Genomic DNA, 25,978 nt, shown 5'->3' with positions numbered 1-25,978 from the left:
TTGAAACAATAGTAAAGAATAAAATTTTCAGACACATAGAAGAACATAAATTGTTGGGCAAAAGTCAACATGGTTTCTGTAAAGGGGAATTGTGTTATACTAATCTATTAGAGTTCTTTGAAGGGGTCAACAAACATGTGGACAAGGGGATCCAGTGGACATAGTGTACTTAGATTTCCAGAAAGCCTTTGACAAGGTCCCTCACCAAAGGCTCTTACATAAATTAAGTTGTCCTGGGATAAAAGGGAAGGTCCTTTCATGGACTGAGAACTGGTTAAAAGACAGGGAACAAAGGGTAGAAATAAATGGTAAATTCTTAGAATGGAGAGGGGTAACTAGTGGTGTTCCCCAAGGGTCAGTCCTAGGACCAATCCTAGTCAACTTATTCATAAATGATCTGGAGAAAGGGGTAAACAGTGAGGTGGCAAAGTTTGCAGACGATAACTAAACTGCTCAAGATAGTTAAGACCAAAGCAGACTGTGAAGAACTTCAAAAAGATCTCACAAAACTAAGTGATTGGGCAACAAAATGGCAAATGAAATTTAATGTGGATAAATGTAAAGTAATGCACATTGGGAAAAAATAACCCCAACTATACATACAATATGATGGGGGCTAATTTAGCTACCACGAATCAGGAAAAAGATCTTGGAGTCATCGTGGATAGTTCTCTGAAAACGTTCACGCAGTGTGCAGAGGTCAAAAAAGCAAACAGGATGTTAGGAATCATTAAAAAGGGGATAGAGAATAAGACTGAGAATATATTATTGCCCTTATATAAATCGATGGTACACCCAGATCTTGAATACTGTGTACAAATGTGGTCTCCTCTCAAAAAAGATATACTGGCATTAGAAAAGGTTCAGAGAAGGGCAACTAAAATGATTAGGGGGTTGGAACGGGTCCAATATGAGGAGAGATTAAAGAGGCTAGGACTTTTCAGCTTGGAAAAGAGGAGACTAAGGGGGGATATGATAGAGGTCTATAAAATCATGAGTGATGTGAAGAAAGTAGATAAGGAAAAGTTATTTACTTATTCCCATAATACAAGAACTAGGGGCTACCAAATGAAATTAATAGGCAGCAGGTTTAAAACCAATAAAAGGAAGTTCTTCTTCACACAGTGCACAGTCAACTTGTGGAACTCCTTACCTGAGGAGGTTGTGAAGGCTAGGACTATAACAGGGTTTAAAAGAGAACCGGATAAATTCATGGTGGTTAAGTCCATTAATGGCTAAGGAATGGTGTCCCTAGCCTCTGTTTGTCAGAGGGTGGAGATGGGTGGCAGGAGAAAGACCACTTGATTATTATCTGTTAGGTTCACTCCCTCTGGGGTACCTGGCATTGGCCACTGTCGGTAGACAGGATACTGGGCTAGATGGATCTTTGGTCTGACCCAATACGGCTGTTCTTATGTTCTCCTAGTGAAACAGTGTTTCCTAATATCCAACCTTGACCAGCCCCACTGCAACTTGGGACCATTGCTCCTTGTTCTGTCATCTGTTGCCACTGAGAACAGCTGAGCTCCATCTTCTTTGGAACCCCCCTTCAGGTAGTTGAAGGCTGCTATCAAATCCCCACTCACCCTTCTCTTCTGCAGACTAAATAAGCAGAGTTCTTCTTTGAGTGATTGTTCACGTCCATTACACATTAGGTGCGCGCGTGCCCCGTGCACGGACGTCGGAAACTTTTTCCCTCTGCGGCTCCCGTCGGGCTGGCAGGGCTCCCCCCTCCCACCAGAGCAGCGCCCCGCTCTAGGGTATATATATCCCTGCAGGCCCGACCCTCCCTCAGTTCCTTCTTACCGTCCGTGGCGGTGTTGGAACAACTCTCTCTTGTCTGAGAGTGTCCCTTAGCATAGTCGTTAGTGTTATCTTCACAGTTATCAGTTCTTTAGTAGCTAGTGTTAAGCTTAGCCTTAACAGTTCTTTAGAAATACTCAAACTTCTTGTATTAGGTGTTTGGTCAATCCTGGCACCGGCCCTGGGCGGCGGGGCATGCCGCACGCCCAAGGCTTGTGCCACGTGCCGTAAGCCTATGCCATTAAGCTATCCACATGACTCGTGTCTCCGTTGCCTGGGGGAAGCACACCAAAAATAGCGCTGCAAGATCTGTAAGGCTTTCAAGCCCAGGACTAAGAAAGAGAGAGACTTTCGCCTTAAGCCGCCGCTCATGGAGACAGCGTTACAGCCCTCCACTTCAACGGCACCGTCAACCTCGGTGCGGAGCGCCCCGGCATCGGTCTGTGATCCGGCGCCGGCGGGACACCCTAAGCCCACGGCACCGAATCAGCAAGAACACCTCCGGCACCAGTTGTCTTCGCCGACGAAATCGGAGGCCCGAGGACACTCCCCGCATAAGAGGGCAGCGCCCACGAAGACCTCGAGTGCGCCTAAGGCCGTTGCGGCCCCGGCACAGGTCCCGGTGTCAGTGGCTCCGGCGCCGAAAGGCCCGTCGAGCCCCGGGATAGGTGCGTCGAGTGAGGAGGAAGGGCTGGAGGAGCTTTTGGAACAGCCCTCCACCCCGGACACATTTGAGGCAGCAAAGGACCTCATTGAATTGTCCGCTGAGGGCCCCATCCAAACTAAAGATGTTCCGCCGAGACTGCCATCCAGAGGCAAGCCGGCAATGGTGCGCCTATCACGGTCGCCATCTCGGCACCATTCATGGCGCCGGTTCCGGTCGAGCTCCGCCTCGGTGGACTCCCGGCTTCCCTCCGTGCAGAGAGCTCCACAGCTGTCGGGCCTCAATAAGCGGCCGGCACCGACCCAGTAGCCCTACTCGAGTAGGCACCGGGACGTGTCAGTTACACGATCCCCGAGACCAACCACCCGTAGTCGTTCCCGGGTTCCGTGGTCACCGGTACCGATCCAGGTCCAGATCGGCAAGACGCTACTCCAGGTCCCGGTCATGGAGGCACTACTCTCCGACCCCGGACCGGCACTGTCCCACGGCACCGCCGTGGCCTTCCAGATCACTGTTCATGGTTTCGGAGGCAGACTCAGGCCGGTACGGCGGATATGCCCACAGGGCACAGGCCAGTAGGGACCACGAAGCCGCTTGGCATCCTCAATGGGGCCAGCCAGGAGAATGGCCATTCTGGACCCCTTGGGCCTACCACCAGCAAGGCCCCCCATCCAGGGCCTCGAGATCTGGGCCCTCGGGACACCAGTTCCGCTCTCCGCAGTGGCGCCCGCTCTCTCGCAAGGAGGCCACGGTCTCCAGACCACCGGAGCGAGAAGGAGCAGACTCTGCACCGAGCCTGGTACTGTCTCAGACCCACGTCATGGAATGGGCCCCAGAGGAGCACCCAATCGGTGAGGAGTTGCAGGAAGACGAAGATGTGCAAAAGGCCCTGACCTCTTCCTCCTCACCAGATGAAGCCGTGGCGGGCACAACAGTGTCTGGTCCTCCTCCGATCATCGGGCGCACCAGGACCTGCTCCGCCGTGTAGCCCTCAATCTGGGCTTGCAGGCGGAGGAGACGGTAGAGCAGGAGGACCCCATGGTCGATATCTTAAGCCCGGAGGGCCCCTCCAGGATCGCGCTCCTGATCATAAAAATGCTCCAGTCCAACTACAAAACAGTATGGCAAACACCGGCCTCCAGTGCACGAACTGCGAAAGGCGTGGAGAGGAAATACTTCACCCCATCTAAAGGGTTTGACTTCCTCTTCTCTCGCCCAACTCCCTGTTCGCTGGTCGTCTCTGCGGTCAACGAACGAGAGCATCATGGCCAGCAAGCCCTGGCCCCCAAGGCCAAGGATGCGAAACGCTTGGACTTATTTGGGAGAAAGGTCTATTCGTCCGGGGGCCTCCAGTTGAGGATCGCTAATCAGCAAGTGATTCTGAACAGACACAACTTTACTTCTTGGGCATCAGTCTCCAAGTTTAAGGAATCCCTGCCTCAGGACTCACAACCCGAGTTTACGGCTCTAGTGGACGAAGGGAAGGCGATAGCCAAAACCTCCCTACAGGCCTCCCTTGACTCCACGGACACAGCTGCGAGGACAGTCGCGTCAGGGGAAGTAATGAGACACTCGGCATGGTTACAGGCTTCTGGCCTTGCACCAGAGGTGCAAAACACCCTCCAAGACCTTCCGTTCGAGGGGTCAGGCTTGTTTTCGGACCAGATGGATGCCAGACTACATAGCCTCAAAGACTCTTGAGCGACCCTCAAGTCGTTGGGAATGCATACCCCAGTGACACAGAGGAAACCCTTCAAGCCCCAACCACCACAGAGGCAGTACCACCCTCGTCCTCGACAAGAACCGTACCGCAGACGTGGCAGGGATAACAGGCGGAGACGTAACAATACGCCTAACCAGGGCCAAAATCATGGCCAAGGCAAGTTGCAGCCAGGAAATAAACCAGGGTTTTGAAGCTGCGATCGAGCACAGCGTACCACACTCTATTCCGGATCCACCTCTAGGTTTCAGGGACCGCCTGTCCCGTTTTTACCGTGCTTGGTCACATATAACATCCGACCGCTGGGTCCTGTGAATGGTGGAGGCGGGCTATACCCTTCAGTTCTCCTCGCCCCGTCCCTCTTCAGGGACCCCTCTCGCGAGCAACTCCTCATGCAGGAGGTGTGGACCCTCCTCACTGTAGGAGCAGTGGAAGAGGTCCCCCCGGACCTAAGGGGGAAAGGATTCTATTCCAGGTATTTCCTGATTCCCAAAGCAAAAGGGGGCCTCCGTCCCATTTTGGACCTACGCGGACTAAACAAATTTCTGGTCAAAACATGTTTCCGTATGGTCTCCTTTGGAGCTATTATCCCATCCCTAGATCTGGGGGATTGGTACGCTGCCCTCGATATGAAAGATGCATATTTTCACATCACCATCCGCCCGGCCCACCGGCGGTTCCTGCGCTTCACCATCAACCAGCACCATTTTCAATTTACGGTCCTGCCCTTCGGCCTAGCAACGGCCCCACGAGTGTTCACAAAATGCATGTCCATGGTGGCAGCTTTTCTTTGGAAGAGAAGGATGCGCGTGTACCTGTACTTGGACGACTGGCTCCTTGCGGGCAGGTCGGAGGCCGAGGTCCGCTCCCACGTGACGCTGGCTCTACAGGTGTTCTGCAAGCTCGGCCTACTGGTCAGTGTGCCCAAGTCCTCACTGATCCCCACGCAGAGACTGGACTTCATAGGAGCAGTCCTGGACTCGGTGGCAGTGCGGGCAAGTCTTCCAGTGTCACGGTTCTTGGCCATTCAAAGGGTCATAGGCTCCGTCCAACAATTTCCCACGACTACGGCCAGGTGCTGCATGCAACTCTTGGGGCACATGGCGGCCTGCACACATGTAGTCAGACATGCCCGCCTAAGACTCAGGCCATTGCAGTTGTGGCTAGCCCAAACGTATTGCCCCAACAGAGACCCTTTAGACCTGGTGGTGACAATCCCAGCTTGGGTGTTGAACTCCCTCCACTGGTGGCTCGATCAGCAGCAGGTTTGTGAGGGGGTCCCCTTCGCTGCCCCACAACCTACTCTGACGTTAGTAACAGATGCACCGGACCTGGGTTGGGGGGCGCACCTGGGGACCTGCGGACCCAGGACTTGTGGTCTAGGGAAGAAAAGTTGCTTCACATCAATCTGAAGGAGCTAAGGGCGGTTCGCCTCGCCTCACCTGTCAGATCTTTCACGCCACCATAGAAGGCCACAGCATGTCAGTTCTGACGGACAACACTACCGCCGTGTTCTACATAAACAAGCAGGGCGGGTCCCGATCCTCTCCCCTCTGTCACAAGGCGCTCCGCCTACGGGACTTATGCTGCCAGTAGTTGGACTGAATGGGCTATACAGATCTCCCAGGGGTCCAAAACGGGTTAGCAGACCGCCTCAGCCAGTCCTACCACATGCATGAATGGGCGTTGAGACGGGACGTCCTGCATTCAGTCTTCCAGAGGTGGGGGTTTCCCCTGGTGGATCTCTTCGCCGCCAAGGACAACAGCCAATGCCCTCAGTTTTGTTCTTACCAGAACCTCAGCCCGGGCTCATTGGCAGATGCCTTTGCGATCCCGTGGGGCGGGAGCCTGAGGTATGCCTTCCCTCCATTCCCGCTCATCCACAAGGTCCTCCTCAAGACCCGCAGGGACAAGGCGACAGTCATCCTCATCGCCCCGGCGTGGCCACGCCAGCATTGGTTCACGACCCTGCTGGAATTGTCCATAACCGCCCCGATTGCCCTCCCCCTCCATCGCGACCTCATCACACAGGACCGGGGTCGCCTACTCCACGCGAACCTACCGTCGCTACATCTCACGGCGTGGTATCTCTCTGGCTAAACGATACAGAGCAAAGGTGCTCTCACCAGGTCCAGAGAATTCTCCTTGGTAGTAGGAAGCCCTCTACAAGAGCGACCTACCTTGCCAAATGGAGGAGGTTCTCCCACTGGTGTGAGCCTCATCACATGCAGCCTCTGCGGGCCTCGGTCCCATCAATTCTGGACTACTTGCTGGACCTCAAATGTCAAGGGCTTGCCCTCGCCTCAATTAAAGTGCATCTGGCTGCCATATTGGCGTTCCATCCTGGGGAGTTGGGAGTTTCGGTGTTCTCCAACCCCACAGTAGCCCGATTCCTCAAGGGACTGGAAAGGGTGTTTCCCTATTCGCGCCCGCCGGTCCCTGCGTGGAATCTCAACCTGGTCCTAACTAAACTCATGGGGGGGCCCCCCTTTGAACCCCTAGCCTCTTGGTCCCTCATGCACCTTTCATGGAAGGTAGCGTTTCTCTTGGCCATCACATCGGCCAGGAGGGTATCGGAATTGAGAGCCCTCACTTCGGAACCTCTTTATACAGTTTTTCATAAGGATAAGGTGCAACTGAGGCCACAACCTAAATTCCTTCCAAAGGTGGTCACGCATTTTCACATGGGCCAAGACATTTGTCTACCGGTGTTCTTCCCTAAGCCCCATACGGACCCAAGCCACCGCAGCCTGCATACCCTCTATGTCCGTAGGGCCCTAGCATTTTATCTAGAGCGGACCAGGACATTCCGCAAATCAACTGTTCATTGTCATTGCGGAGCGAATGAGAGGCCTGCCTATCTCGACGCAATGCTTGTCAGCATGGATTGTGCTTTGCATACGCACGTGCTATGAGCTCGCCAACGTACCAGCCCCGGGGATCCGGTCTCACTCGACTAGGGCCCAAGCATCCTCGGCGGCTTTCTTGGCGCAGGTTCCACTCTAGGAAATCTGTAAAGCGGCCACCTGGTCGTCGGTGCATACGTTCACAGCCCACTACGCGATCCGTCATCAGACCAGGGAGGACGCGGTGGTCGGCAGGACTGTGCTTCAATCGATTGTTCCTTGACTCCTACCCTCCTCCAATGGTAAGCGTGTGAGTCACCTAATATGTAATGGATGTGAACAATCACTCGAAGGAGAAAAAACAGTTACTTACCTTCTGTAACTGTTGTTCTTCGAGATGTGTTGTTCACATCCATTACACTTCCCACCCTCCTTCCCCTCTGTCAGAGTCACCGGCAAGAAGGAACCGAGGGAGGGTCGGGCCTGCAGGGATATATATATATATATATATACCCTAGAGCGGGGCGCCGCTCTGGCAGGAGTGGGGAGCCCTGCCCGCCCGACGGGAGCCGCTGAGGGAAAAAGTTTCTGACGTCCGTGCACGCGGCGCGCGCACACCTAATGTGTAATGGACGTGAACAACACATCTCGAAGAACAGTTACAGAAGGTAAGTAACCGGTTTTTACCTCAGCCTCTCCTCGTAAGCCATGTGCCCCAGCCCCCTGATCATTTTCGTTGCCCTCTGCTGGACTCTTTCTCCAATTTGTCCACATCCTTTCTGTAGTTGGGGGGTGGGGGGTGGGGAGGCGGGGACAAAACTGGAGACAATACTTCAGATTTGGCCTCACCAGTGCCAAATAGAGGGGAAATAATCACTTTCCTCGATCTGCTGGCAACACTCCTACTAATGCAGCCGAATATGCCGTTAGCTTTCTTGGCAATAAGGGCACACTGTTGACTCATTACCACCTTCTCATCCACTGTAATCCCCAGATCCTTTTCTGCAGAATTGCCGCTTAGCCAGTCAGTCCCCAGCCTGTAGCAGTGCATGGGATTCTTCTGTCCTATGTGCAGGACACTGCGCTTGTCCTTGTTGAACCTCATCAGATTTCTTTTAGCCCAATCCTCCAATTTGTCTAGGTCACTCTGGACCATATCCCTACCCTCCAGCATATCTTCCTCTCTCTCCCCCCCCCCCCCAGTTTAGTGTCATCTGTGAACTTGCTGAGGGTGCAATCCATCCCATCATCTAGATCAGTGGTTCCCAAACTGGGGTTCGTGAAATGTTACAGGGGGTTCTTGGGGGGGGAAGGGGGGGAAATTCTCTAATGGCGGTCAGAGCTGTCCCTAGGGATCCTGGGCAGCATGGGGCCACCAGCCTGGAGCCCCCAGCCTGGAGCCCCTGGACTTCCAAGAGCTAAGCAGATCAAAGCAAGCATATCTATCACACTGAAGAGATTTAAACTTCAAGACTCCTTATAAGAAATGGAAAGGGAGGTGGATATTTTTTGCTGTTTTTAAAATTATATAGGCAGCTAGTATTGTTTTTAAAATTATTATGAACAATTTTAAGCTTTATTGTAACGTGCATTGTTTGCCTGGACTGCTCAAGACCTGAATGCTTGTGTAGAAGGAACTCTTTGAGTTGGCTTCTTAAATACCTTCCTGCTGTTTCACATCTGAAACATAGGAGCCTTGTCTTATAACGGGCTTATTCAAAGTGATGCAAGCTACAAAAGTGAGATCTTGGAAGAGTGTTGCCATTTTCATAATGCAATAATACTGTAATGATAACTAATAATGAATAACAAATAGTGTGTAATAAGCATGTCATAAAAACAAATTTTATATTTCCAAGATCACTGCTTTTATAATTTATACTCAGGTAAAGGAGAAAATCCCTGGAAATATTCATTTTTATGAGGGGGTTCGCGAGACTTGACATTTTAGTGAAAGGGGTTCACAGGTTGTTAAAGTTTGGGAACCACTGATCTAGATCATTAATGAAGATGTTGAAGAAAACTGGCCCCAGGACCGACCCCTGGGGAACTCCGCTTGATACAGGCTGCCAGCTAGACATCGAGCCGTTGATCACTACTTGCTGAGCCCAACAATCTAGCCAGCTTTCTGTCCACCTTATAGTCCATTCATCCAATCCATACTTCTTTAACTTGCTGGAAAGAATGCTGTGGGAGATCATATCAAAAGCTTTGCTAAAGTCCAGATATATCATGTCTACTGCTTTCCCCATATCCACAGAGCCAGTTATCTCCTCATAGAAGGCAATCAGGTTGGTCAGGCACGACTTGCCCTTGTTGAATCCATGTTGACTGTTCCTGATCATCTTCCTCTCTGCCAAGTGCTTCAAAATGGATTCCTTGAGGATCTGCTCCATGATTTTTCTAGGGACTGACGGGAGGCTGACTAGTCTGTAGTTCCCTGAGTTTTCCTTCTTCCCTTCTTTAAAGATGGGTACTATATTTGCCTTTTTCCAGTTATCCGGGACCTCCCCTGATCGTCACGAGTTTTAGAGATAATGACCAATGGCTCTAGAAGCGCATCAGCCCACTCCCTCAGATACATTAGATCCGGCCCATAGACTTCTGCATGTTTAGCTTTTCTAAATAGTCCTTAACCTGTTCTTTCACCACGGAGGGCTGCTCACCTCCACCCCATACTGTGTTGCCCAGTGCAGCAGTCTGGGGTGAAGACTGAGGCAAAAAAAAGCATTGAGTACTTCAACTTTTTCCACACCATCTGTCACTAGGTTGCATCCCCCATTAAGTAAGTGTCCTACACTTTCCCTGACCATCTTCTTGTTGCTAATGTACCTGTAGAAACCCTTCTTGTTACCCTTCATATCCCTGGCTAGCTGCAACTCCAATTGTGCTTTGGCCTTCCTGATTACATACCTGCATGCTTGAGCAATATTCTTATACTCCTCCCTAGTCATCTGTCCAAGTTTCCGCTTCTGAAAAGCTTCCTTTTTGAGGGAGTCAGTCTGCTTTTCTGAAGTCCAGGTTCCGTATTCTGCTGCTCTCCTTTCTTCCTTGTCAGAATCCTGAATTTAACCATCTCATGATTGCCACCCACTTCTAATTCCCTTACCAATTCTTCCCTGCTTGTGAGCAGCAGTTCAAGAGGATGTGCGGTTCCTCCAGCACTTGCACCAGAAAGTTGTCCCCAACTCTCTCCAAAAACTTCCTGGATTGTCTGTGCACCGCTGTATTGCTGACCTAGCAGATGTCAGGGTGATTAAAGTCCCCCATGAGAACCAGGGCCTGTGATCTGGAAACTTCTGTTAGTTGTCCGAAGAAAGCCTAGTCTACCTCATCCTCCTGGGCTGGTGGTCTATACCTTACCCCTGTAATGGAGACTCCTGGGGGGCAGGGCCATCACCCCTTGGACAGAGGGGTAACTAAGGCACAGTGAGGCTAAGGGGTTTGTCTACACTGTGAAAAAAGACCTGCATCAGCAAGACTCAGAGCCCAGGTGTATAGCCCCAAGCCCACTCTATACATAGCAGTATGGACATTCCCACATGGGCTCAGAGACCCACCCTGCTCTCGGCGTTTCAGAGCCCAGGTTGGAATGTCCATCAGAGCCAGTGCTAGCCCATTGGGGGCCATGAGTAGGAATATTTTGGCCATCCCCTATATTAAAGCAGACAAATTCTTATAATAAAAAGTGACTAGGGGCCCCCTTGAGCTGCTCAGGGCCCTAAGCAACTGCTTAGTCTGCTTCTGCCTAGCGCTGGCTCGGATGTCCACGCTGTTATTTTTAGTGCCCTAGCACAAGCACTGGTTTGCAGACTCAGGCTTTGAGACTCTCAGCCACATGTGTGTGGTTTTTTTTTTTTTTTTTTTTTTTTTTTGGGGGCGTAGATACACCTTAAGCAACTTGCACAGGAAGTCTGAGAGAAAAGGGAGTGGAACTCAAGTTTTCTAGAGCCCAGTGGTGCACCCTAACCACTGGGCCATTGTTCCTTGGGGGGACATCTTCACCATACTCCCCTAGGATGCTGCTAAGCACTAAGGGTGTAAAAAAAGGCTGCGCAGCACATAAAGAGACATATTGTGCAGCAGGACAGAAAAGGATAAAACCAGCAGAGGAATAAACCTCCTTTGTCAGCTAGGAAGAGGGAATCCTGAAGAATACAGGAGAAAATACTTGACGAATGATATTCAGAAAGGATTCTTCTGTGATTGCATCTGAATTCACTTCCCAGGGCATTTTTGTCTGACAGTTAGTTCAGGGGCAGAGGAGCAGAGTCCTGGCTCAGCAGAGCCCCTGCCAGCAGCATGTGTGAGAATTCAGGCCCCAGTGCTTGGGGGTTCAGGGCCAGTTCATGGCTCTGGGATTGGATCCTGGCCTGGGAGAGGCCAACATAAATCAATGGCAGCAATTAATTGGAAAGTGCTGCCTGCAAGAGATTCACTCTGCTGGATCAGGGACTTGTGAAATGAGCGAACGTAGGCTAGAGAGATGGGGACAGTCCTTGTTGTTTCTGGGCAGGGGTGCTGGAAATACATTTATAGTGGAAGCCATTGAACAAAACTCGAAAGCATTTGGTTGCTATTGTTATTTCAAGCTGGGAGTGCTGCAGCACCCCTAGCATGGGGTGGAGCCCCACATGGGAAAAGGGGGTAGCATTGCTAAGGGGTTGCACTACAAAGGGTGCTGCCCTCTGATCTGATGGGGGTCCACATCAGTGAATTAAAAGCAGAGGCAGCCCCGGGTCTGAGAATCCCCTGGCTCTGGGCATTCAGTATCCAGACTCGCCTGTCAGCAAAGAGCTCCGTTGGGTTTTAATGGGCTACCAACAAAGAAGCCAGATCCAAACACTCCATGATCTTTGGTGTGTGTGAGATCTGGATTGAAATCCTGTGGCTTGAGCCCCTATCTGGTTGGGAGTTGATAGTCCGAGCCAGCTAGGGCTGTCCACTCTCCCACAGTGGGAGGGTGACCAGGCCTGACAACAGCAATTCCAGGCCCCAGGGTAGAATAATCAATAGGCCCCCATGCACACACAAGCCACGCCCACGGTCCACCTGACTTTTGGATGGTGCTGCGCATGCGATGGCTGGTGCCCAGCGAGCTGCCGGCTGTGCTGCTGGGCATACTCTTCTGGCATGGCCAGGGCTTCCACATGCCCACCCGGTAAGGCTGCCAATTGTCCAATCATGCAAACCCAAAGACCATTGCCCCACCATCTGCCCCTTCCTTACCCTGAGACTACAACCCTGTCCTGCCCCTTCTCTGAGGCCCTGCTCACTCCATCTCCCCTCCCTCTGTTGCTCGTTGTCCCCCACCCTCACTCACTTTCACCAGGCTGGGGCAGGGGGTTGTGGTACAGGCTCTGGGAGGGAGTTTGAGTGCGGGAGGGGATGCAGGGTTTGGGTGCGTGAGTTCTGGGAGGGAGTGTGGGTGTGGGCTCTAGACTGGGGCAGGGGGTTGGGGTACAGCAGGGGGCCAAGGGGTCGGCGCTTCCCTTGGGGCCCAGGAGGTGTCTGCGTGCCGCTGCCCCCAGGCACCACCCCATTGGCCAGGAACTACAGCCAGAGTCGGCGCGTGGGGCAGTGTGCAGATCCTGTGGTGTGTAGATACCTCAACCTGTGGTCCGTGGACTATGTCCAAGGGGTCCACAAAAGATTTAAACTGAAAACTGAACAGAAATCAGCTATAGATACAGACGATCCATTTCCAAAGGGGTCCTCACCTCCATTTGAAATTTTTTTAGGGGTCTGCAAATGAAAAAAGGTTGAGAACCACTATTTTAAATAATTGGTGAGCCTTCTAGTGGTCCCATTGAATTTGTGTTTTCATAGCTGCCAGAAAGCAAATTTGCTTTTATCCAGCCTTTTGAATTCAGGATTAAACAGAGGTTGGCTGTTTTAAGCCCCAGCCAGAAAAATCAGAGGCAATTCCTAGCTGAAAACCGGAGTGTGGGGTATGAACTGCACAGAGCGATCCATTTTGGATCCTCCCTCATTTTGTTTGTGACAAGTTGCCAGATGCCCAGTGTGCCCAATAGGGATGAGGTTTATAGAGAGTGGGTAATTCCCAGAGTTTGTCGGGTGGCTGGCCAGCCCCAAAGGAGCCCTGGCCCCTCCAGTCAAGCTTTTGCCCTATAGCCCAGCTTGTACTTCTTGATTTCTATTTTTCTCTTGTGGTGGAACATAGAGCCGGCAGCATTAACTCCTTCCAGACTTGGGGTAGAGAACAATGGGCAGGTGAAGGGACCAGATCGGAGGAGGCTGGGAAACCACTGCTGGGCTGTCAAGTATCAGGGGGTAGCCGTGTTAGTCTGTATCTACAAAAACAACAAGGAGTCTGGTGGCACCTTAAAGACTAACAGATTTATTTGGGCATAAGCTTTCGTGAGTAAAAACCTCACTTCTTCGGATGCTGGGCTGTATAGCCCCAAGCAGCTCTTCTTGCTGGACTCCCCCAAGTGTTTGAGTCTCGTGGTCCCCACTTCGTGCAGGGATTCTCTGCATCGTTGCTACCTTCCAGCACCCACCATGATGACCTTTCTGGCCCAGGAGCAAATGAATTTGTAGTGGCTAGGAATAAGATTGTAGCCCTTTAAATAGTTTGCTAGCCCTCTTGTGGTGCCCACTGTGTGTGTGTTTTAGGAGCTGCCAGAAACCAGCCAGAGCGGCTGGATGTGTGTAGCTAGGCAAATTGTACTACTGATGCCAAACATTCAAAAGCTTGAGTCTGGCCCTGTGAAAATCATGAGATTGGCTTACAGCTTATGAGATTTAAAAAATATTCTTTGCCTTCTGTTTTTTTGTGCTTTCAGGTCACATTTGCTTCATGTTCAAACTTTTCCGTGCAATCAGGAGGGCTAGAAATTTGCTGTGTGTGTGTGTGTGTGTGTGTGGTTTTTTTAAGCCAAGATTCTCGTGCAGTACCAGGATTCCAGCAGCTGGGGCTTTAAGCAAAACACCTGAACCCAGAACTGGAAACAATGAATTAATGAATACTGTTGTTATTTGGGACCCAGTAGTGCTGGATGCTTCCTTCATAGTGCTGTGGAAAGACAAAAAGCCCCATCAGACCCTCCCTTAGGGTCTCCCATCTCTGGTCTTTGGTCAGAGATCAAAGGGCAGTCCATCCTTGGGACACGAGTCCCCAGGACTCTGAGTCTGCTCAGGGACAAGAAACTGGGACTTGATCCAAGAATCCTCTTCTGAGCTTCATTCCACAGGCTAGAAACCGCTCCTAGTCCCATGCACAATGCCCCAAACCCTGGAAACTGGCCAGTCCCCAGGTGACATCCCTGAAGGGTGGCTGATTTCGTAAGTTAGCATAGCAAGGAGAAGGCTGTGCAGGCACATGCTGCTGGCTTCCTTAAAGACATGCAGAGACCCCTCGTTACTTCTCATGTCTACATCCAGACCTGTGGAGGCAGGCTCTTGTTGCTGCTTTTTGGGGCTTGGTTCCTTCTGCTAAAGGATGGAGCACTGTGGTGACAGTTGGGGACTGGGAGTCAGGACCCCTAGGTGGTTCTTCGAGTGATTGCTCATATTGATTCCAATTAGGTGTGTGCGTGCTGTGTGAACAGTCGTTGGAAAGTTTTCTCCTTAGTAGCTGTGGAGCCCCCTGGAGTGGCGCCTTCATGGCGCTCAATATATGACCCTGCCAACCCAGCGCCGCCTCAGTTCCTTCTTACCGCCCGTGATGGTTGTTGGAACTGTGGCTTCTTGCTCAGCAAGTTCTCCACGGTTCCCTAGCTCTTGTTTCTCTTACGCCTTTTATTTAGTTTTATTGTAGTTTATTTTAGTAGTAGTTTGTAGCAGTTGGGATGGGGGTTTACCCTTGGTCCCAACCGCTTTTCCTTGGGAGGACTTAAACCCCGGGACTTGGGCATGTAAGCCCTGCAAGTCCTGCTCCAAGCCCATGCCAGCGGACGACGCCCACCATGCTTGTCTCAAGTGTCTGGGGGAGGCTCACCAAGCCGATAGGTGCAGGATTTGCAAGGGTTTTGCCCTAGAACAAAAAGGAGCGAGACTTTTGCCTTAAGCAGCTCCTTAGACCTCAGCCTCCTTCGGCATGGCAGGATCTGGCAGAGTTCTTCGGTGCGTAGTGCCCCGGTGGCAGTGGTGGAAGCGGCACCGTGGACGGACTCTGGCAGAGACCTGCGGTACTGCTGCTCCCTGGCACCGAAACCAGCAGGATCGACCCAGCACTGCTCAAACTCCCTGGGCAGGGGAGGGACACAGACACTCAGGCCCCTGTGTCCAAGTCCAAGGAGGTCAAGCACCTGGACTTGTTTGGCCGTAAAGTGTACTCCAGGGGGTGGCTTCAGCTCAGGACTGCCAACCAGCAGGCAATTCTGAGCCGCTATAACTTCAATTCCTGGAACTCGATGCTCAAGTTCAAGGAGCTTGTGCTGTCTGAGTCCAGGGAGGAGTTTGGGGCAATAGTAGAGGAAGGCAGGGCGGTGGCACAGACCTCTTTACAGGCCTCACTGGATGCTGCGGACTCGGCGGCGTGCACCTTGTCCTCAGGTATTGCCATGAAGTGCACCTCTTGCTTGCAAGCCTCGGGCCTACCGCCCAAGGTCCAGCAGACCATGCAGGACCTGCCTTTTGATGGGGCGGGCCTGGTCGCGGAGCAGACTGACTCTTGGCTGCATAGCCTAAAGGACTCAAGGGCGACTATGCACACCCTGACAACCCAACGCAAACATTTCAAGCCCCAGCAGCAGCACTCCTACCCTCCTCGGCCGTGGCAGGACTTTTACAGACGGAGGGGCAAGAACGGCAGAAAGCCTTCCAACCCCCCTTCCAGACAAGGCCAGGGCCCGACCAAACCATCGTCGGGTTCCAAGCAACCCTTTTGAAGGGATGCCCGAGGATGGTGCATCAGACTCATCCCCAGATCCTTCACCACACTTTTTGAATCGCTTATCCCACTTCTACCATGCCTGGTCCCAAATAACCTTGGACCTCTGGGTCCTCCGCACAGTGGAAGCAGGATATTTTCTCCAGTTCTGCTCTTACCCTCCCTCCCATCCCTCTTCAGGGACGCATCTCACAAGCAACTCCTTATCCAGGAGGTGCAGGCATTCCTCGCCATGGGAGCAGCGGAGGAGGTTCCTCAGGAGCTATGGGACAAGGGATTCTACTCCTGTGACGTTCCCCTCTGGTGTTATCCGGACCGGTGAGCTGCTAAGCCACTCCACTCCTTGACTCGGGGAGCCAGCCTTGCCCTGCTCTGCTATGAGAACTCCCACTCCTGGGCTGTTCACATACAGGCTCTGGCATGTAAGCTGCTCCTCGCTGCCGAATGACACTAGCCAATAGCTCCGGTCCCAGACACAACCCTAGGAACCTCCCATCTTGCAGTGTCCAGTTATACCTGCTGGACACTGCAAGCTTATATAAGTTCATCAATTTAACAAAGAAATTGATATGTACCAGGCTTGTTATCCCAGGGGAGTCTCTGACACACTTCAAACCAAATGCCCTGCGTCAGGTAGAATAAACAGATTTATTAACTATAAAGATAGATTTTTAAGTGATTATAAGTCAAAGCATAACAGGTCAGAGTGGTTACCAAAAGAAAAGAAAATAGAAGGATGCAGTCTAAATTCTCAACCCTATTAGACTGGGCAGCAACTAGATTAAACAGTTTTTCTCACCCCTCTAGATAGTGCAGTCCTTAATACACAGGTTTGTCCTTTAAACCTGGGCCAATCTCCTGTATTGGAGTTTTGTCGTCTTCTCAGTGCCTTGGTTGCTTGCAGCATAGGTGGGGGCAGGAGAAGGGCCCAGTATGTGTCCACTCTGCCTGTTTTATATCCTCAGTCCATGTGCTTGTAGAACACAAGTCCAGGCATGTCTGTGGGGTATTGCTGAGTCTTTCCCACCAAGGATGAGCAATTCCCCTGGTGGGGCCTCATGCAGGTGAGTCGTTGCATTGTAGCTCCCTTGCTGGACAATGGTAGTTGATAGGTTGGTTCACACCCCGCCCGGCTGTTGGTTACTTTCCTTGCTGTTGCCTCTGGAGAGCTAATATTTGACTGATTTCCCCCAACTTACAGCATGTTTTAGTGACAACCATACACCACAATTCTCATAACTTCATATGCATTAATGATATACATATATGGATAGAGAAATGACTTTCAGCAGATCCTAACCTTTACCCTGATACCTTACAAGGCATACTTTATATGCAAGATCACGATTATATGAAAATGAGGAATATGGGGGTTACAGCATGCTCCCCCAAGGTATAGAATGTCACAACTTCCTAATCCCCAAGGGGGGTCTCAGACCCATCCTAGACCTGCATGGGCTCAACAAATTCATGGTGAAGTTGAAGTTCCACATGGTCTCCCTAGGCACCATTATCCCCTCCCTGGATCCGGGAGACTGGTATGCCGCCCTCAACATGAAGGGCACGTACTTCCATATAGTGATTTGTCCCGCACACTGGCGTTTCCTACACTTCGTGATCAACCATGAACGTTATCAATTCGCGGTCCTTCCATTCGGCCTCTCAACAGCTCCCCTGAGTTTTCACCAAGTGCATGTCGGCCATGGCTGCTTTCCTCCATCAACAGCAGGTGCAGGTATACCCCTACCTCGACGACTGGCTGTTCAGGGGCTGCACCAGAGTACAGGTGCAGTCCCAAATCCGCTTGGTCAGGTGCATGTTCGAGCAGCTGGGTCTCCTCCTCAACCTGGGAAAGTCATCCCTGGAACCAACTCAGAGAATACAATTCATCAATTCCCAACCTCAACAGCAAGGGGGTGCCTGAGTCTCCTCAGCCACATGCCTGCTTGCACTTACATGACCCAGCATGCCAGGCTCCGGCTCAGACCGTTGTAAACGTGGCTCACCATGGCCTACTGCCCGGGGTGCAACAGTTTGAATTCAGTGGTCACAGTGCCAGGGCAGGTCTTCACGTCACTTCGCTGGTGGCTTGACCCCCAAGCGGTGTGCAGAGGAGTCCCCTTACGCAACCCTCAATCTTCCTTATCCCTGGTTACAGACGCGTCAGCTATGGGATGGGGTGTGGATCTGGGGGACCTCCAGACACAGGGCCTGTGGTCACAGGATGAGCTCTCCCTCCATATCAATGTCAGGGAGCTGAGGGCGGTGCTCCTTGCTTCCCAGGCCTTCCAGGCCAGACTACAAGGGCAGTGCATAGCAGTTCTAATGGACACCACCACCCCCGTGTTTTACATCCACAAGCAAGGATTCATCCATACTGTGCCAAGAGACCCTTCGGCTGTGGGAGTTCTGCATAGCCCACTCCATTCACCTGGAAGCATCCTTTCTACCCGGAGTTCAGACCACTGGCAGACCGCTTCAGCAAGTCCTTGCATACTTACGAGTGGTCCATCCGGCCGGATGTCATACACCTCATTTTCCAAAGGTGGGGTTTTCCCCAGGTCGACCTTTTTGCCACCCGCCACAACAGAAAGTGCCCAATGTTCTGCTCCTTCCAGGTTCACAGCCCAGGCTCCCTCACAGATGCATTCCTGCTACCCTGGAGAGGTCGCCTGCTCTACGCCTTTCCCCGTTCCCTCTTGTGCACAAGGTCCTGCTCAAAGCTCGCAGGGAGGGGGCAAAGGTAATTCTGATAGCTCCAGCGTGGCCTCAACAGCTACTGGAGCTGTCAGTGGATGTGTCGCATTGCCTCTCCTCCCCGACTTACTTACTCAGGACCACGGTCGCCTCTGTCATCCTGACCTAAGGTCCCTCCCCCTCACAGCTTAGAAGCTTCATGACTGAACCCCATGGAACTTCTGTGATCGGAACAAGTAAGGAAGGTCCTCCTAGGCAGTACCTCCTGCATCTGAAAAAGCAAGGCCTGGTGGCGCCCTCCATAAACAGTACACTTCGCTGCTATCTTGGCCTTCCACCTGGGTGTGTCTGATTGCTTGGTCTTTGCCAACCCTATGGTTGGTTGCTTCCTCGAAGGTTTGCACCACCTATATCCTCAGATCTGGCAGCCTGTCCCTGCGTGGGACTTTAACCTGGTCCTTTCATGGCTTGTGGGGGGGACATTAGAACCATTGGCGACTTCCTCCCTCCTGTATCTGTCTTGGAAGACAGCTTTCCTGGTCATCATGTCTGTGAGAAGGGTGTCTGAGCTAAAGGCCCTCACCTCAGAACCGCCTTGCACAGTTTTCTACAAGGATAAGGTGCAACTCAGGCTGCACCTGGCCTTTCTCCCCAAGGTGGTGTCGCATTTCCACAGCAGCCAGGACATTTTCCTGCCTGTCCTTTACCCTAAGCCTCATGCCAGTACCCGAGAGTAGCAGCTACACTCCTCGATGTTCGGCAAGCACTAGCTTTCCACATCGAGTGCACTAAGCCATTCAAAAAATCGACCCACCTACTCATAGCGGTGGTGGACCGGATTAAAGGCCCCCTGGTCTCATCTCAAAGAATATCCTCCTTGATTGTGTCTTATATCCGTATGTGTTGTGAACTGGCCAAAGTGCTGACCCCAGCTCTCCCAGCACACTCAACTAGGGCCCAGGCCTCGTCAGCGGCATTCCTGGCCCAGGTCCTGATCCAAGAAATCTGCAGGGCAGCAACTTGGTCCTCGGTACATACCTTCATCTCTCACTAGGCCATTGTCCAGCATGCCAGGGACGACGTAGCTTTCGGTAGAACGGTGCTGCAATCAGCGTTTCATTAACTCCAACTCCACCGCCTGGGTAAGGCTTGGGAGTCACCTAATTGGAATCAATGTGAGCAATCACTCAAAGGAGAAAAAATGGTTACTCTCATAACTGTTCTTCGAGATGTATTGCTCATATCCATTCCAAACCCGCCCACCTTCCCCTCTGTCAGAGTAGCTGGCAAGAAGGAACTGAGGAAGCGCAGGGTCATATTTGAGCGCCATGAAGACGCCACTCCATGGGGCTCCACAGCCAACCCGACGGGTGCTGCTAAGGGAAAAACTTTCCAAAGACTGTGCATGCGGCGCCCGCACACACCTAATTGGAATGGACGTGAGGAACACATCTTGGAGAATAACAGTTATGAGAGGTGAGTAATTGGGTTTTTGTTTTGTTTTGTTTCTGGCTCTGCCTGATTTGCTGTGTCACCATGGGGCAAATTACTTTGATTAAGCTTTCAAAAGTGCCCATAATTCAGGGCACACGAGGATCTAATTATTATTATTTTTTTTTATCCCAAAGGTTCTGAGTGTCATGGCTCAGGGCTACCGCTCATGTAGTCCCCCTCTATAATCCCAGCCAGGCTGTCCACCCTGTGGCTCCTCTTGGGCAGAGGGACTCTCCTGTTGCTGTAGTTAGTGCACCTCTCCAATGGAAGCCATCTGTCAAGCCGTGTACACTGGGAGTTAGGTCGGCTCTGTCGCTCTGAGGGGTGGATTTTTCACACCTGGAGCGATGGTTGAGTTGACCGAACGCTGCAGTGTAGACCTGACTCTTCTCTCTGGCCCCTGTGCTCTTACCCTGCTGTGGCTCTGTTTTCAGAGAAGGAGAAGAATCCACAGTACTGGAGGAATCAGGCTCAGCAGACACTGAAAATTGCCCTGAAGCTGCAGCAGCTGAACACCAATGTGGCCAAGAACATCGTCTTATTTCTTGGTGATGGTGAGTGCTTTTCTCTGCTACCTGAGCAGCGTACATGGGGCTGGAGTGGCCTGTGTCAACCTGTGTCTCAGGAGGGGGGTTGGGTCAGTTTGGATTGGGAGCTGCCCAGATCTGGAAATTGGGGGTGGTGATATCGCCATCAAACTTCCTTGTGAGATTTCCCATAATTCCCCTGGTCAGAGGTTCATAAATCCCAGTAGATTCTGTCTGAGTCCTCCACTGGCTGGGACTGCCCTGGTCTGTGGCCCAGATCCACAATGGGTGTTAGGAGCCTAAACACCTTAGAGGGTCTGGGCCTCTCTCCCTAACACTACTCCCAGGGGCTAACACTGGCTCCCTAGTGGTAACTGTGTCAGTGGGGTGGAGGAGGAGCAGTAGTGTGTCCTCTACTGGGCTGGAGTAAGGAGGCTGGAGATGGCAACTCCCCCTCCTTTGCTTAAAGCAGAAAGGGGTCCCCCTTCCTCACCTGGCCTAGGTAAGGACCACTGAATTGTGTCATAGACCCTAGACATGAATCCTTTGGCTCAACCACAGGGGCCTATGCTTGTAGCCCTGCTACAATTGCAGAGCTCCGAGTGGCTGTGGAGTGCAGCGCAACGATAACTGTGCTGATGTTGCACTCACTGTGACATCCCACTATCAAACATTTGCCACCAGTGGGAGTAAGCTCCCATTGGCTGACCTGACCTCCTTCCTGCCAGCTTTTGAAAGCCACATTACCCAAATATACCCTTTCCCAGGACATGGATGCTTCTCCCCCCTCCTTTCCACCCCCCTTCCCCGGAGTTCAGTGACCCAGGTTGAGTTGGGGTTGGTCCTGCTTTGAGCAGGGGTTGGACTAGATGACCTCCTGCAGTCTCTTCCAACCCTAATCTATGATTCTTTGAGTCACAATGCCAGCTGAAGCTGGAGAGGAGAGGTTGATTCCAGAGATGCTGGGAACCATTGGGTTTCCAAAAGCCAACCCTGTTACCACCAAAGGTAGGGCTAGGGTGCCAAGTTTATCTAACCTTTCAATTAGCTGCCATGTGGTTAGACAGCCCAGGAAAGCCTGGTTCAGAAGAACCAGTGCCAGCATGCCATGCCCCAGGCACTGCCAGGGACAGCTGTTCCCATTTAGACCCATGCTTGGGAATATTCTTCTGCAGTCTTGGTGTAAGACATGTGGGGTTGTTAGTAATCCTGGGCTGTGCTTTTTCTAATAAACAAAAGAAAGAAAAATCAAAATGTCAAGTCTGCTCCATAATTGCACAGTCAAGGGTAAAATTTTCAAAAGCACCTAAGTCCCATTTTTCAGAAGTGATTTGGGCTCTTTCTATTGACTTAGACTTAGGCTCCTACGTTAAGTAGACGCTTTTAAAAATGTTACCATAGGTCACTGTAATGTGCTAGGTCCCAGGCCTTTACTTGGTCCATCTCTCTGAGCATCGTGGAAGTTAGTGGGCATCTGTGGAGCAACTTGCAGATTCAGAGCTCATGGTTCTAAAAGAAATACCAGCTATAAAAATGTCACTGAGCTACCAAAAGAATGAAGGTGAATGCAGCAACAGAGTTTGTATTACAAGAGCACCCATTGCAGATAAAAGATGGGAGGGCAAACAGACACAAAAGGGTATGTCTATACAGCCTGCCTCTGAGCCCGAGTCAACAGACTTGGGCTTGTGCTACCACCGAAATAGCTGTGTAGACATTGCAGCTCGGGTGGAGCTCATGCTCTGAAGTCTAAGGAGGGAGTAGGTCTACAAAGCTATTTTTAGCACCATAGCACAAGCCCTAGTCTGTGGTGTGGTCTTGGAAGCTCACTGCTGTGCGGTGCCACTGGCTGTGTAGATGTACCCAAGTCACAGAACACGTCAATGACCGAGCCAGGAATAGAATCCCTCGTGCCTTCTTCCTAATCCAGTGCCTTGTCCCCTAGACCAGGAATAGGTCCCCTTGCCTACCAGAACAGTTAGATGAGAGCAGCTCCCTTGCTTTCCTTACTCCTATGTGACCGGTTCTCTAAGAAACTGTCCCAATGTGGAGATTTCCAGGGACTCCTTTAAGCTGAGAGATGGTCACTGGAGAAAGCTGATGCCCATCTTCTGTGTGTCCTCACATTGAAGGAATGGCCTTATATCAGTTTTGTCTGAACCCACGCAGGAAGAGAGGAAGCACCTAATACCCCAAAGTCTTTGATGAACTGGAACCGTATATTGGGAAGGGTGAAATGGTTTTGCATAGATTGCTTTTAATGTGTATAACAGCCATGGGTTGGGACAATGGTCCTTAGCCCTGGACTTCTTTCAGGGGAATAGAAATGGGATGAAGAGCAAAATAAATGATATTGTGCATTGTTCTATTTTAATCCAGCAGTTAAAGGGTTTATTGTGTCATGAGCATGGTTAATTATAATGTGTCACCTGATGTTTTCCTCTTGAGGCTAATGGAGCCATGGTCTGACAAAAAAAGAGGAATCATTGTTGCAACTAATGTTCTAGTCTGTACCTGATCTGGAGACAACTGTGTGGAGAAGCTGCTGGCGAGTGGGTTGGACTGGCTTTTCTGATCCCCCTGCAATGCCTTGCAATAGCTTTTCAGGAAGTCGGTGCTTTGCAATTCTTCAGTGTTGGGCACAGGTCACTGCTCCATGTGATTCAGTCCCCCTTTGTCCAACTGCAGGCATGGGAGTCTCCACAGTCACAGCGGCGCGTATCCTCAAGGGACAGCTGCAGAACATGAAGGGGGAAGAATCCCTGCTGGAAATGGACAAATTTCCTTATGTGGCTCTATCCAAGGTGAGCCCAGTTACTTTTGCCTGCCTGGCTATTCCTGGGGTATGGTTTGGGGTGGGAGCAGGCTCTACAAGCTGGATGGGGTGAGGCAACGTGTGTGGCTGAGAATCTACAGGAATCGGTCCTGCTCTGGATTTCCTAGCTGGGCCCAGGCTGTGGCATGTAGACATGTCTGTTGGGGACACTGTGATGCTGCTCAGCCTGTGAGGGAATGTAGAGGAATGACTGTGGCCCAGCTTTGAAAGGAATGTACATGTTTCTGTGCTCAAACTTGCAACACCTAACTGATTTAGGAGCCTAAATCCCAAAAGGGAGCCTAAGTCACTTAGGCCTTGCAATGCCTAAAGTAGGGTTACCATATTTCAACACTGAAAAAAGAGGACACTCCACGGGGACCCCGGCCAACTCCGCCCCTTTCCAGCCCCCTCCCCTGAGCACCCCACATTCCCTCTCCCGCCCCCCGGGCTCCAGCTGCTGCTGCACTGGGGAAGTTGCTTCTGCCCCCGCCGCGGTGGAGAGTGGCGGGAGCTGGGAAAGTTGGAGCCCGGGGAGGAGGTGGTTGCGCGCTTGGATGCCGCCGCCGCCTCTGCCTCTGTGCCCCGGCAGATCGCGGGAGTTGTAAGTTTTGCTGCAGCCACTCGCACTCGGGGTCCCCTTACCATGCCTCCCTATTTTCCTGGACATGTTCGGCTTTTTGGAAATTCCTCTCGGACGGAGATTTGAGGACCAAAAAGCCGGACATGTCTGGGAAAATCCGGACGTATGGTAACCCTATCTAAAGGAGGTACAATCCCAGCTCCATTGCTGCAGGGTTGGGGGGAGGGGCAGCAAGGATTGTGCTTTGCCCTGGCTCTTGCACCTTCAACTTGTTGTGTTTCTCCCTGGGGTATGGGGGAAGGTTTCCCTCCAGCACCTGCTCCCCACTCCCCTCCTCTCATCACACACCCTGCCTAGTATCAGAGCCCCATCTCTGGGCCTCAGCTGCATTTCCCCAGTTGCTCAGTGGAAGCAGCTCAATTTGTTTCAGCCTGGGTGCAGAAAGAGGTAACTGTGGATAAAGCATCTGCCATGGCCATGGAACTGTCACTTTTCTCCTGGGAGCTGGTCGCTTTGGGTCGCCTGCAGGGCATTTGCCACCAGTCCTTCCCTCCCACTCAAAATTACTTCTCTCGGGGGCTAGGGACTCCTCTGTTCTTGGCTCTCGCCAGTTTCCCCAGGGGAGGGGTGGGAGGAGAATCTGGGAGACTAACCCCTCTTTGTGGGCCTGTTGATGAGACTGCCCCTTTGTTGACACCCGAGGCAGAATCAATTTCAGTGACCCCAGTGCCATCTGCCCAGCAGGTATTGATGAGTGGTGTAAATCAAACCAGCAGCAAATAGGCCACTGGCAAAGGCAAAGATCTGTGCCAGCTGACTGACACATGCACGCCCAGGGCAGCTCCTCTCGGCAGGAAGGCGTCTCTTAGAGACATTCAGTTTCCATTTGTTTGGGTTCATTCAAGTGATTGCAATTGCATAGGGATTAATGCCAGTTTTACACAGGTGTCATGGCCTCCCAGGGACCAGGAAAAGATTTATGGCAGAGAATACGGAGGTGCTGGGCTAACTTTGATGCCTTTTGGAAGTTTGACATTTGAAAGGGCTCTTGTTCAAGGGCAGTTTTTAAAGGTTAGATTGTGGGAAAGCAGCCTCCTGAGCATTGGCCTGCTAAACCCAGGGTTGTGAGTTCAGTCCTTGAGGGGGCCACTTAGGGATCTGGGGCAAAATCAGTACTTGGTCCTGCTAGTGAAGACAGGGGGCTGGACTTGATGACCTTTCAAGGTCCCTTCCAGTTCCAGTTCTAGGAGATAGGATATCTCCATTGAAAAAGAAGGGGGGGGGGGAAGAGCCTGTGGAGTGGGGGGCTGTGGTGATCAGTGGTCACAGAGGTTACAAGAGATCTGCTTTATTCTAAGTTCAGTTCCAACCATCTGTGCATGACATGAGCTTCATGGCACCCCACCCAGACTGACTGAGAAGCTCAGCCCTTGAACGCACAGTCCCTAATACCACAGGGGCCAGTGCCTCATTTGCAGAGTGGCAGCTCTTAGGGTAAAACACTGCAGAGACGAGCTGCTCTTAAAAACAAACTTTAAAATGCCACCTCATTTCTCTCAAACTACTTTTCCCTGGAAACGAGTCCCTGGCATTTGGGTGGGAAAAGGGATCCTGGCACCAGCATTTGCAGGGCTGTGCTCTTCACCCAGCCCATCAGCTGGCAATGGGTGGATGGCCTGGCACTGAGACACCTGCTGTTGCCGCCCTGATTTGATCCATGCTTGTGTCAATAGTACATTCACCACAGTGGAGTGCAGGGCAAGGCTAGCCAGCTGTTTGCCACGAGGCAGGGGGGTGAGGGAGGACCCGCTTTGGAGGAAAACTTGCAAAAAATATATTCCTATTTTAATTGAATAGGATCAAATATGTGTTGCCTAGTGTCCCTGCCCAGTGGCAGGCTAAAAATGTTCTGGACTGAGTTAAAATATGCATGGAGCTGAAAGGCAGGGATTGTGGGCATAGGTGATAGCAC

General features: G+C 51.6%; 1 protein-coding gene across 5 annotated transcripts in view; it reads left to right on the top strand.

Annotated features, from left to right (window-relative positions):
- The window catches only part of ALPL (alkaline phosphatase, biomineralization associated), a 99,223-nt gene that overhangs the window by 32,755 nt on the left and 40,490 nt on the right, over nucleotides 1-25,978 (top strand). For 3 of the 5 annotated variants that reach the window (XM_005281714.5, XM_065574849.1, XM_005281715.5), the window contains 2 exons: nucleotides 20,516-20,635; nucleotides 23,297-23,412. In XM_005281714.5, the coding sequence (XP_005281771.1) occupies nucleotides 20,516-20,635; nucleotides 23,297-23,412 (236 nt within the window). Of the gene's footprint in view, nucleotides 1-19,900; nucleotides 20,064-20,515; nucleotides 20,636-23,296; nucleotides 23,413-25,978 lie in introns of those variants that run through there. The other 2 variants (XM_065574850.1, XM_042856259.2) reach the window with 2 other exon arrangements.

The sequence above is a fragment of the Chrysemys picta genome, chromosome 21 (assembly GCF_011386835.1).
Source record: "Chrysemys picta bellii isolate R12L10 chromosome 21, ASM1138683v2, whole genome shotgun sequence".
NCBI lineage: Eukaryota > Metazoa > Chordata > Testudines > Emydidae > Chrysemys > Chrysemys picta.
This window is presented reverse-complemented; position numbering and strand designations above follow the sequence as displayed.